Raw genomic sequence first — 12,566 nt, 5'->3', positions numbered from 1 at the left:
ACCGTCAGAACAGAATGACTGTTCAAACTAAGTACAAGGGTTCCTTCGGTGCTTCATGGTGGAGCCAGTCAGTTATATGCACCTTCCATCTATCTCCACCCTTCCCTGGCCCTATGAAGCCAGAGATGTCAATCAAAGAAGAGAGTGAGTGGAGATAGAAAAACAAGCAGGTGGGAAGATGTATTTAATTGGCCAAGCAGTTAAGCACTTTGTTTGAACGTTGTCCCTTTAAATGACTTTTTGCCCCTTTTCAATTACCTCCACCACTTTTTTTAAAAATCGTGCTGATATTAGCAAGGGGTGGGAAAAGCTGGCCAAGATGCACCAAATCCATTAAGTAATGTGTTCTAGCACTTGCTTTTTTTGCTAGAGATTTGTGTTTATTATTTGTTTCATTTATCTATTGTGACTTGCAGATATCATTTAGCAGCAGCTTTGTTCTCCTGGGTGGGGAAGCTGGAGGGAGGAAGGGAGAGAATCAGTCATTTTTATTTTCTGGATTTAGGAGTGGACAAAAAACAAAAATGGTAAAACCTATTTGGCATGTGTTTTAAACTATTTTTTTTCCAAGAAGTATCGTTTCTCCTTGCGGAGATCGACATGCTAAGCATGCCGAGATGAGGAGACTTAAAGCCGCAATGCTCCTCTGGGTAATATGCTAATTATGCAATTAATTTTTTTAAAATGCCCAAACTGTACCCTAATTTTGCTAAAATTAGGGTACAAAAAGGTGCTTAAAATAAGACCGATAATCAAGAGGGGACGTAAACTCTGGAAAAAAAACCTTGAGACTTGCTAAATTGTCATACACAATAAGGTGTTGTGACAAATGTGACACACTTTCAGACAAAGTCTGCACTGCTTAAACATCTGCTGGGCTATGTGAGAAGTCACCCTAAGGGTCTGTGCACACGTTGCAGATTTGGCTGCGGATCCGCAGCAGATATGATGCTGCATATTCGCAGCAGATATGATGCTGCGTATTCGCAGCAGATATGATGCTGCGTATTCGCAGCAGTTTCCCATGAGTTTACAGTACCATGTAAACCTGTGGAAAACAAAATCCGCAGTGCACATGCTGCAGAAAATACCGCGCGGAAACGCAGCGGTTTATTTTCTGGAGCATGTCAATTCTTTGTGCGGATTCCGCAGCGTTTTACACCTGCTCCATAATTGGAATCCGCAGATGTAAAAATGCAGGTGAAAACCGCACAAAAGCCACGGTAAATCCGATTTTCCAGATTCTACGCAGAAAAATCCGCAACGTGTGCACATACCCTCAGGATGCAATCACACATTTGTGGCTATTCTAACATCAGCATAAATCGGACTAGTTTTCTTGCATTTTCGCTCTTTTTTCACTTATGCATTTTAAAAAAACTGAAGCAGGTAGACTATCTGAACTTATGTATCCATTGACCCTTAACAATGGAACAGTGAAAATGGATGAAATACTGCAGTACACATTATGTCTTCATCTGTTTTTAACAAGTCACCATAGACTAACGGCAAAAGCTAATCAGCGAAAGAAATCAGACACATTAATTTAAAAAAAAAAAAAAAAATGGATACGCGTATGGATCAGTGAAGCTCTACAGGTCCGCCGGACCGCACACGGACTTGTACAGCATTATAGTGGTATATGAAAGGGACTGCAGTCACCTGGTCTTTCAGCAGCATGATCCCTCCACTTGACTGTATAGTACAAATCTCTCTGTGCTTATTCATGGCAATAACCAGAAGACCATCCATGACACGCTCTTCACGTTCACTTGGGTCCACAAGCAAGAATGTTCTATAGGAAAGTAGGAAAGGTACATTACAATTCCAGCAATATCAAACATACGTAGGGGTGGTTTTTTCTGTTTTTCTTTTTTTAATTCCAGAAGTTAAACAGGAGCTGGAATTCCGTGCCTGAGCAAGATTCTGGGGTGCAATTGCACCTCACAGATAATGTACAGAATATTTTTTGAGGGGATAATGATGTCACGATATTATGGAATATATACACATATACATGACTTGGTTGGACTTTTCCATGGCACTATAAGATTAACTGGAATTCTGCATGTAAAGGTTCCTTGAGGTATTCCACGAGTTTAGCCAAATTTGTGTTAAAAAAAAAACAACACAAAAAGGACATACATGATTTTCTTTGCAAATTGAAAAAGAAGCACAAGGCATTTTGACACTGTTGAGAAGAACCTAAGGCATCAGGAAAAATCAGCATGAAACAATAATATAATTCATACCCTTGCTGGAAGAAGGCGAAGCTGACACAAATAGGCATGTGGTGGATGCTAAGAGGAACAGGGTCTCTTTCTTCTGGAGAGTACTAATCAAAGGAAAGAAAGCATAGGAATGATTAATACCAATACCAGATAATAATAAATAATAATAATTTTTATTTATATAGAGCCAACATTTTCCGCAGCACTTTACAATTAAGTGGAGACATGTACAGACAATAAATTCAGTACAGTGACATTAGGGGTAAGGTCCCTGCTCGCAAGCTTACAATCTACAAGGAAATGGGGGGACACAATAGGTGAAAAGTGCTTGTTTTTTCAGGTCTGGCAATTATAATAAATAGGGATTTTCATATAAAGCTGCATGATTCGGTCATCAGCCCGTGTGTTTAAGTGTAATAGTCAAGTATCAAGTGCAGTTATCGTGTGCATGGAGGGTGTGGAGACAGATGAATAGTAGGGTGCAGATTCAGAATAATATTTGGAAGGAGTGAACAGGACAAAGTTAATTTACTGAGTAGCTGATGTGGTAGGCTTGTTTGAAGAGATGGGTTTTTAAATCGCGCTTGAATAGGTCGGGGCTAGGTATCAGTCTGATCGTCTGGGGAAGTGCATTCCAGAGAGCTGGCGCAGCACGAGAGAAGTCTTAGAGACGGAGGTGCGAGGTTCGAATTACGGGGGATGTTAGTCTTAGGTCATTTGTAGAATGGAGGGCACGTGTAGGGCGATAGACAGAGATGAGAGAGGAGATATAAGGCGGTGCAGAACTGTGGAGAGCTTTGTGGGTGAGAGAGACCCTGTAGCGAATGGGTAGCCAGTGTAATGACTGGCACAAGATGGAGGCATCGGTGAAGCGGCTGGACAGAAATATGACCCTGGCTGCCGCATTCAAGATGGATTGGAGAGGAGAAAGTTTGGAAAGAGGGAGACCGATCAGAAGAGAGTTGCAGTAGTCCAGACGAGAATGAATAAGAGCGACAGTAAGAGTCTTAGCAGTTTCAAAGGTGAGAAAAGGTCGGATTCTGGAGATGCAGGTGACAGGAGCGAGTGAGTGATCGGATATAGGGAGTAAAGGAAAGTTAGGTGTCGAATATGACCCCAAGACAGCGGGCATGCTGCTTGGGAGTTATGATTGAACCCTCCAGGGTAATTTCGATGTTGGGTACAGTGAGGTTAGTAGAAGGGAGAAACACAAGTAGTTCAGTTTTGGAGAGATTTAGTTTCAGATAGAGGGAGGACATGATGTTAGAGACAGCAGACAGACAATCCTTGGTATTTTGAATTAGAGTAGGGGAGATGTCGGGGGAAGAAGTGTATAATTGGGTGTCATCAGCATAGAGATGGTACTGGAACCCAAATCTGCTGATTGTTTGTCCAATAGGGGCAGTGTATAGAGAGAAAAGGAGGGGGCCCAGAACTGAGCCAAGCGGAACCCAGATAGTAAGGGGACAAGGAGAGGAAGAGGAGCCGGCAAAAGATACAATGAAGGAGCGGTCAGAGAGGTATGAGGAGAACCAGGAGAGGGCTGTGTCCTTGAGGTCTATGGAGCGGAGCATAGTGAGAAGGAGCTGGTGATCCACAGTATCAAATGCGGCAGAGAGATCCAGGAGAATCAGCAGAGAGCAATGACCTTTGGATTTAGCTGTCATCATATCATTAGGGACTAGAGATAAAAAGAAACTAACCATTTGCAAAAAAAACTTTAAATGTTCTTCTAGTTACATAAAACTTAAAAAGGGAATGTGTCAGAAGGATCAACCCTCCTAAGCCATTTAAGGGCCTGTAGGTCACAGGAAGCTGAATAAAATGATACCTTGATATATGGGATTCGAGATCTTCGTGCAGAGAAATCCTATGTAAATGAGCTGTTCAGGGCTACGGACTGGACACTGATCTGCATGAGAATCTGTCCCCAGAGATTATTTAAAATAAAAGAGGTCCTCTCCAGTTTGAGACATATAATTACTGACACTGATAGTTTGTTCTCTTAATCTCACTGCAGAGCTGTGTGTAATTATATTTAACACAGTAGAGCAGAGCTTAGCTGTGTCTCATTACAAACATCTGCAGCTCTTCTCTCATAGTGCTCTAAGTTCAGCTGTGCTGCCCCTTCACTGGCTGTCTGTGAAATGGAAGCTGAACAGGCACGTCACTGCAGAACAGCTGACAGCACTGTTAGTGGAGAACTGCAGATGTGTTTGTAATAAGGCAAAGCTCAGATCTGCTGTACTGTGCTAGTTATAATCACACAGCTCTGCAGTGAGATCAGGAGAGCAGACGGGTGGTCATTACATTTCTGACACTGGTAACATCCCCTTTAATTTAAAATGAGATCTGCAAGTAGACTCTCGGAAAGATCTGTGTCTGATCCATGCATCTCGCAACAGCTCATTTACACATTAAGAAAAAACATGAATTTCTCTGGAATAAGACATCGGATCACAGATATCAAGGTTATTTTATTCAACTTTCTAGAACCTGCACGTTCATATAGACGGGTTATAGACTCAACTGACAGATTCCCGTAACACAAACAATTAAGAATGGAGAAACCTCCCTCAATGCATTGGCTCTTGTCAGATTATCCTCTCCGTGCTCAGTACTATGTGATCCAATAAGTGGCTTGAGCACCTTTATTGGAGTCAGACTGCTCTGACCCCAAACTGATGAAAACGTCAGAAGTCGAGAACATAAAAAAAAAAAGAAAAGAAAACATTTCTGAAATAAATGACCACTAAAAATTAAGTTCTGCTTTTTGGAAGTAGTGGAGCCTGTAGTATGCATTTTCTACCTTTATGTCTTAAGGTTCTGTATTTTAGATCAGAAAAACCACTGTGTAGTGTTCAGAAGATATACATACTGGGCAAAAGACATACCACTGTGACTTCTTCTCCTTGTACTGATACATCGGGCCTCCTGAAATGACACAGGGCTGCCACTGCTGCGATACTCGCTGCATCCATTATGTTGCCTTCATGATTTAACAGATGCAGATCAACCCGAATCTGCCACACCTATTGTAAGAAATCAATGCACAGAATCTAAAATTCACACATGCGGATAAGCTGCAGACATTTCTGTGACTCTCCAATTCATCTGAATGTCACAGAATTTCATACTCTTGCTGCTAAAATAACCCCATTTAGAAGACGGGAACAAATTTTCAGTCGTAATACCGTAATTTGTGCAGCAAATTGGCCAAAATAGAATATTCCATGCTCCTTAAAGAAGTCCTCCCATTACCTTTTAGTTTTTCTTTAAATATGTATGCATGTGCATGTAGTGTACTGTCAATGTTTTATATACTTACGTACAGCAATCTTCTCCAGTATGCAGCATCGCTCCGCTCCTCTTCTGAGGGACAGCTCTTCAGGCTATCACGGCGCTCTGCTTAACCCGAAAGCGGCTTTTCCAATGTAAGCCTACGGAGTGTCATAATGAGGCTTCATTGACTTACATTGCAAAAGAGACTTCCGGCTTACACATAGAGAGAGCTGGATAAATCTGAAGAGCGGTGACTTCACTCAAATGAGGACCAGAATGGTGCTGGATACCGGAGAAGATGGCTGTAGGTGAGTATATCATCACATACAAAATACACTGACCAATAAAAAAAAATTTAATCGGAACGCTTAGTAGCAAAGGAATAAGGGTGCACTACGCTTTTAAAACAGCTTTGATATCAAAGTTCTCCAAAATTGGAGATTTGTGCAAAGTTTCTGAGAAATACAGAACTTTTAATGACACAGCATTGCTTGATCCACATGTTCCAGAAATGTACAGTTACATCCATATATATTTGGACAGAGACAACATTTTTCTAATTTTGGTGATATACATTACCACAATGAATTTTAAACAAAACAATTCAGATGCCGTTGAAGATCAGACTTTCAGCTTTCATTTGAGGGTATCCACATTAGAATAGGATGAAGGGTTTAGGAGTTTCAGCTCCTTAACATGTGCCACCCTGTTTTTAACCCCTTCACCCCCAAGGGTGGTTTGCACGTTAATGACCAGGCCAATTTTTACAATTCTGACCACTGTCCCTTTATGAGGTTATAACTCTGGAACGCTTCAACGGATCCCGCTGATTCTGAGATTGTTTTTTCGTGACATATTGTACTTCATGTTAGTGGTAACATTTCTTCGATATTACTTGCGATTATTTATGAAAAAAACGGAAATATGGTGAAAATTTTTAAAATTTTGCAATTTTCAAACTTTGTATTTTTATGCCCTTAAATCAGAGAGATATGTCACGAAAAATAGTTAATAAATAACATTTCCCACATGTCTACTTTACATCAGCACAATTTTGGAAACAAATTTTTTTTTTTGTTAGGGAGTTATAAGGGTTAAAAGTTGACCAGCAATTTCTCATTTTTACAACACCATTTTTTTTTAGGGACCACATCACATTTGAAGTCATTTTGAGGGGTCTATATGATAGAAAATAATGAAGTGTGACACCATTCTAAAAACTACACCCCTCAAGGTTCTCAAAACCACATTCAAGAAGTTTATTAACCCTTTACGTGCTTCACAGGAACTGAAACAATGTGGAAGGAAAAAATGAATATTTAACTTTTTTTTGCAAACATCTTAATTCAGAACCATTTTTTTTATTTTCACAAGTGTAAAAACAGAAATGTAACCATAAATTTTGTTATGCAATTTCTCCTGAATACGCCAATACCCCATATGTGGGGGTAAACCACTGTTAGGGCGCACCGCAGAACTTAGAAGTGAAGGAGCGTCGTTTGACTTTTTCAATGCAGAATTGGCTGGAATTGAGATCGGACGCCATGTCACGTTTAGAGAGCCCCTGATGTGCCTAAACAGTGGAAACTCCCCACAAGTGACACCATTTTGGAAACTAGACCCCTTAAGGAACTTATCTAGATGTGTGGTGAGCACTTTGAACCCCCAAGTGCTTCACAGAAGTTTATAACGTAGAGCCATGAAAAAAAAAAAATCGCTTTTGTTTACACAAAAATGATCTTTTCGCCCACAAATTCTTATTTTCACAAGGGTAACAGGAGAAATTAGACCACAAAAGTTGTTGTGCGATTTCTCCTGAATACGTCGATACCCCATATGTGAGGGTAAACCACTGTTTGGGCGCACCGCAAAGCTTGGAAGTGAAGGAGCGCCGTTTTACTTTTTCAATGTTGAATTGGCTGGAATTGAGATTGGACGCCATGTCGCGTTTGGAGAGCCCCTGATGTGCCTAAACAGTGGAAACCCCCCACAAGTGACACCATTTTGGAAACTAGACCCCTTAAGGAACTTATCTAGATGTGTGGCGAGCACTTTGAACCCCCATGTGCTTCACAGAAGTTTATAACGTAGAGCCGTGAAAAAAAAAATTGCATTTTTTCTACAAAAATGATCTTTTTGCCCACAAATTTTTATTTTCACAAGGGTAACAGGAGAAATTAGACCACTAAAGTTGTTGAGCAATTTCTCCTGAGTACGTCGATACCCAATATGTGGGGGTAAACCACTGTTTGGGCGCACCGCAGAGCTTGGAAGAGAAAGAGTGCCGTTTTACTTTTTCAATGTAGAATTGGCTGGAATTGAGATCGGACGCCATGTCGCGTTTGTAGAGCCCCTGATGTGCCTAAACAGTAGAAATCCCCCACAAGTGACCCCATTTTGGAAACTAGACCCCCCATGGAACTTATCTAGATGTGTGGTGAGAACCTTGAATGCCCAAGTGCTTCACAGAAGTTTATAATGCAGAGTCGTGAAAATAAAAAATATTTTTTTTTTCACAAAGAAGATTTTGTAGCCCCCAAGTTTTTATTTTCACAAGGGCAACAAGAGAAATTGGACCCCAGAAGTTGTTGTCCAATTTATCCCGAGTACGCTGATGCCCCATATGTGGGGGTAACCCACTGTTTGGGCGCACGGCAGAGCTCAGAAGGGAGGGAGCACCATTTGACTTTTTGAGCGCAAAATTGGCTGTCGTGTTTGGAGACCCCCTGATGTACCTAAACAGTGGAAACCCCCCAATTCTAGCTCCAACCCTAACCCCAACACATCCCTAACCCTAATCCCAACCTGATCCATAATCCTAATCACTAACCCTAACCATAATCACAACCCTTACCCCAAAACAACCCTAATGTCAACCCTAACCATAACCCTAATCAAAACCCTAAATCCAACACACCCTAATCCTAATCTCAACCCTAACCTCAAACCTAACCCTAATCCCAATACACCCCTAATCACAACCAAACCTTAACCCTAATCCCAAACCTAACCCTAATCCCAAGCGTAACCCTAATGCCAACCCTAACCCTAATACCAACCCTAATCCAAACCCTAACCCCAGAACCCTAACTTTAGCCCCAACCCTAGCCCTAACTTTAGCCCCAACCCTAACCATAGCCCTAAGGCTACTTTCACACTTGCGTCATTTGGCATTCCGTCGCAATCCGTCGTTTTGGACAAGAAACGGATCCTGCAAATGTGCCCGCAGGATGCGTTTTTTGCCCATAGACTTGTATTGCCGACGGATCGTGACGGATGGCCACACGTCGCGTCCGTCGTGCACTGGATCAGTTGTGTTTTGGCGGAGCGTCGGCACAAAAAAACGTTCAATGAAACGTTTTTTTGTACGTCGCATCCGCCATTTCTGACCGCGCATGCGTGGCCGTAACTCCGCCCCCTCCTCCCCAGGACATAGATTGGGCAGCGGATGCGTTGAAAAACTACAGCTGCTGCCCACGTTGTGCACAATTTTCACAACGTGCGTCGGTATGTCGGGCCGACGCATTGCGACGGCCCCGTACCGACGTAAGTGTGAAAGAAGCCTAACCCTAAGTTTAGCCCCAACCCTAACCCTAAGTTTAGCCCCAACCCTAGCCCTACCCCTAACCCCTACCCCTAACCCTAATTTTAGCCCCAACTGCTGTTCTCCTGCCGGCCGGCAGATGGAGACAGATGGCGGGCGCACTGGGCATGCGTCCGCCATGTTCTTCTGCCGGCGGCCAGGAGGAGCAGCAAGAGGATCCAGGGACCTAGGTGAGTATGCTAGGGTCCCCGAATCCCCCTATTTCTCTGTCCTCTGATGTGCGATCACATCAGAGGACAGAGAATTACACTTTACTTTTTTTTTTTTTTTTTTTTTTTTGCGGTCGCCGGTAAACAGTTAATTACCGGCGATCGCAAAACAGGGGTCGGTAATACCGACCCCGATCATGCTCTTTGGGGTCTCGGCTACCCCCGGCAGCCGAGACCCCAATGATTCTCCCGGTGCCGGCCGGCGGGCGCACTGCGCATGCGCCCGCCATTTTGATGATGGCGGCGCCCACCGGGAGACACGAGGAGCATCGGGGGAGCTAGGTGAGTATTGGGGGGCCACCTGGGACCCCTTTTCTCTGTCCTCCGATGTGCGATCACATCGGAGGACAGAGAAATTAAAAAGAGAGCGCTTTTTTTTTTTTTTGCGATCGCCGGTAAACGGTTAATTACCGGCGATCGCAAATGCGGGGTGGGTTAAAAAACCCCCGAATCATGTTCTCTGGGGTCTCGGCTACCCTCGGCAGCCGAGACCCCGGAGAAAATCGGCCTCTGGGGGGCGCTATGGACTTTTTCCACAGCGCCGTTAATTAACGGCGCTGTGGTTTAAGTACCCTTAGCGGCCGCCGTTAAAAGGCGTATCGGCGGTCGCTAAGGGGTTAAATCACCCCCCTTTTGCCCCAATCAAAATAAAAAAAAAAATCAAATCATATTTGGTATCGCCGCGCTCAGAATCGCCCGATCTATCAACTAAAAAAAAGCATTAACCTGATTGCTAAACAGCGTAGCGAGAAAAAAATTCGAAATGCCAGAATTACGTTTTTTTGGTCGCCGCGACATTGCATTAAAATGCAATAACGGGCGATCAAAAGAACGTATCTGCACCAAAATGCTATCATTAAAAACGTCATCTCGGCATGCAAAAAATAAGCCCTCAACCGACCCCAGATCATGAAAAATGGAGACGCTACGGGTATCGGAAAATGGCGCAAATTTTTTTTTTTTTTTTAGCAAAGTTTGGAATTTTTTTCACCACTTAGGTAAAAAATAACCCAGTCATGTTAGGTGTCTATGAACTCGTACTGACCTGGAGAATCATATTGGCAGGTCAGTTTTAGCATTTAGTGAACCTAGCAAAAAAGCCAAACAAAAAACAAGTGTGGGATTGCACTTTTTTTGCAATTTCACCGCACTTGGAATTTTTTTTCCCGTTTTCTAGTACACGACATGCTAAAACCAATGATGTCGTTCAAAAGTACAACTCGTCCCGCAAAAAATAAGCCCTCACATGACCAAATTGACGGAAAAATAAAAAAGTTATGGCTCTGGGAAGGAGAGGAGTGAAAAACGAACACAGAAAAACGAAAAATCCCAAGGTCATGAAGGGGTTAAAGGCACAGATATGGGTCATACCTACCATGGCCTCTAACCCGCCCCCCTCCCTAATCCGCTCCCCCCTTACCAAAACTACATTACCCATCTCTAAATCCCAACTGATTCAACCCCCTGGCTTCTTACCCGGCCCCCTACCGAAATATTATTAACTCTTTAAATATACGATTAAACTTACTCTCTCTATACGAGAACTGGGAACGCTGTTTTACAGCCTAGAAATACAACCGCCTCCCACCTAATCCTCTCCCGTCCACTCACAGCAAACAAAAATGTCTGTTGCGCCGCCGAACACAACCATCTCAAAACAATTACATAACAAATCATATCAACAATGACCCATGACAGTCACTTTTAAAAGAACAGCTTAATAACATTCAGGGAATATTAACTGTTCCAGAAACGCTCAACACCAGCTTCAGCGGGTCTGCTCCGCTCCGATGTGCTTGGCGTTAAGATCCAGCCATTGTGTCGCCTCCTCCGGATTTTGAAAAAAATTGCACCCCGTCCAAAGCTACCACCCTGAGTTTAGCTGGATAAATCATAGAGTAGCTCAAGCCCAGATCACGCAGTCTCCTCTTGACCTCTCCAAACTTAATCCTAAGCTTTTGGACTGCTGCGGAAAAGTCAGGGTAAATGGAGATCCGGTTCCCGCATCAATAGTTAGACCATCACAGTTCCAGGCCTTCCTCAGCAAGATATCGCGGCCCTGACAGTTCAAGATCTTAGCCAGAATAGCTCTCGGGGACGATCCCGGGGGTAAAGGTCTAGTAGGGACCCTATGCGCCCTTTCAACCGCAAATAGCCTCAACAAATTATCTCCTCCGACAGTATTTTTCAGCCATGACTCAATGTACTCAGTGGGATTACTCCCTTCCACTTTTTCTGGCACACCTATTATTCTTAAATTGTTGAACGGTTTTCAAGATCGTCAGTTTTAAACTCCAGTTCTACAATCCGCTGAATGTACTTTTTTTCCCCTTTTTAACAGTTCACTAGTCTGATCTTCAACACTCCCCACACGCTCCTCCACCACCTCCACTCTTTTCTCAACTTTACGCATAGCAGAGTTAAGTGACACCATCTCTCATTCACCCTTAGGTTCAGAGCAGCAAGAGCAGATTTACAGTACATCACCACTGAAAATGTATTTTTAAGCGTGGGTTCCTCCATTTCAGCCATCTCTACAACCACAGACATGTCGGCTTGTGGGGAAAAATCAGAAATTGATGCGGTTTCCTTCTCCATCCCTGTATGGGCTCTCACCGGGGACCCCCGCTCCACCATACTGCTCTGTGCACCTTCACCTCCAACCAGCAAATCCCCAGAGTCACTTATTCCTCCAGCTCCCTCACCTTCAGCCTCTGAGCGCAGTTTGTCAGCCTCCTCTGATCTTGCAAATCTCTCCAACTTGGAAATCACCTCTAACTTCTTGCGGTATGTGGCGCTTGCCTTAGCCGCCTCCTCTGCAGACTCGGCGTCATCTTGGATCCACGAGCCTCCCGCCATTGCCGACTCCTGCTTCCTTCTCGTCATTCCTGGATCTGGACGCTCCTCCACCGCTCCCCGCTGGTTTCCCCACAGCTCACCGGGACTGCCGGGCACCCCTGGGCACTTTACGAGCGTTCGGCGACGCTTCCAAAAGATATTACTGCGATATGTGCAGCGGGAGAGGTCCGGAACACGTCCTCTTACATCGCGCGCTAGGCCACACCCCAGCTCATATATTTTTAACTTTATCATAGACTTCCATCAATAAATCCAAGTCCAGACAAGTGTATGCAAAATTGTCAGTATTTCATCCAGGAAAAAAGCCGGATTACGTACCGGTAATGCTCTTTTAATGAGTCCACGACAGCACCCCACATGAGAGAGAGGGATCCGCCCATA

General features: G+C 43.6%; 1 protein-coding gene across 2 annotated transcripts in view; it reads right to left on the bottom strand.

Moving 5' to 3' along the window:
- The window catches only part of EXOSC9 (exosome component 9), a 56,406-nt gene that overhangs the window by 16,448 nt on the left and 27,392 nt on the right, over nucleotides 1-12,566 (bottom strand). For both annotated transcript variants that reach the window (XM_069743884.1, XM_069743885.1), the window contains exons 5-7: nucleotides 5,126-5,263; nucleotides 2,253-2,335; nucleotides 1,663-1,795 (exon numbers count right to left, since the gene is read on the bottom strand). In XM_069743884.1, coding sequence (XP_069599985.1) covers nucleotides 1,663-1,795; nucleotides 2,253-2,335; nucleotides 5,126-5,263 — 354 coding nt within the window. The remainder of the gene's footprint in view (nucleotides 1-1,662; nucleotides 1,796-2,252; nucleotides 2,336-5,125; nucleotides 5,264-12,566) is intronic.

The sequence above is a fragment of the Ranitomeya imitator genome, chromosome 1 (assembly GCF_032444005.1).
Source record: "Ranitomeya imitator isolate aRanImi1 chromosome 1, aRanImi1.pri, whole genome shotgun sequence".
Taxonomy (NCBI): domain Eukaryota; kingdom Metazoa; phylum Chordata; class Amphibia; order Anura; family Dendrobatidae; genus Ranitomeya; species Ranitomeya imitator.
Note: the sequence above shows the minus strand (reverse complement) of the source record. Positions and strands in the feature narration are given on the sequence as shown.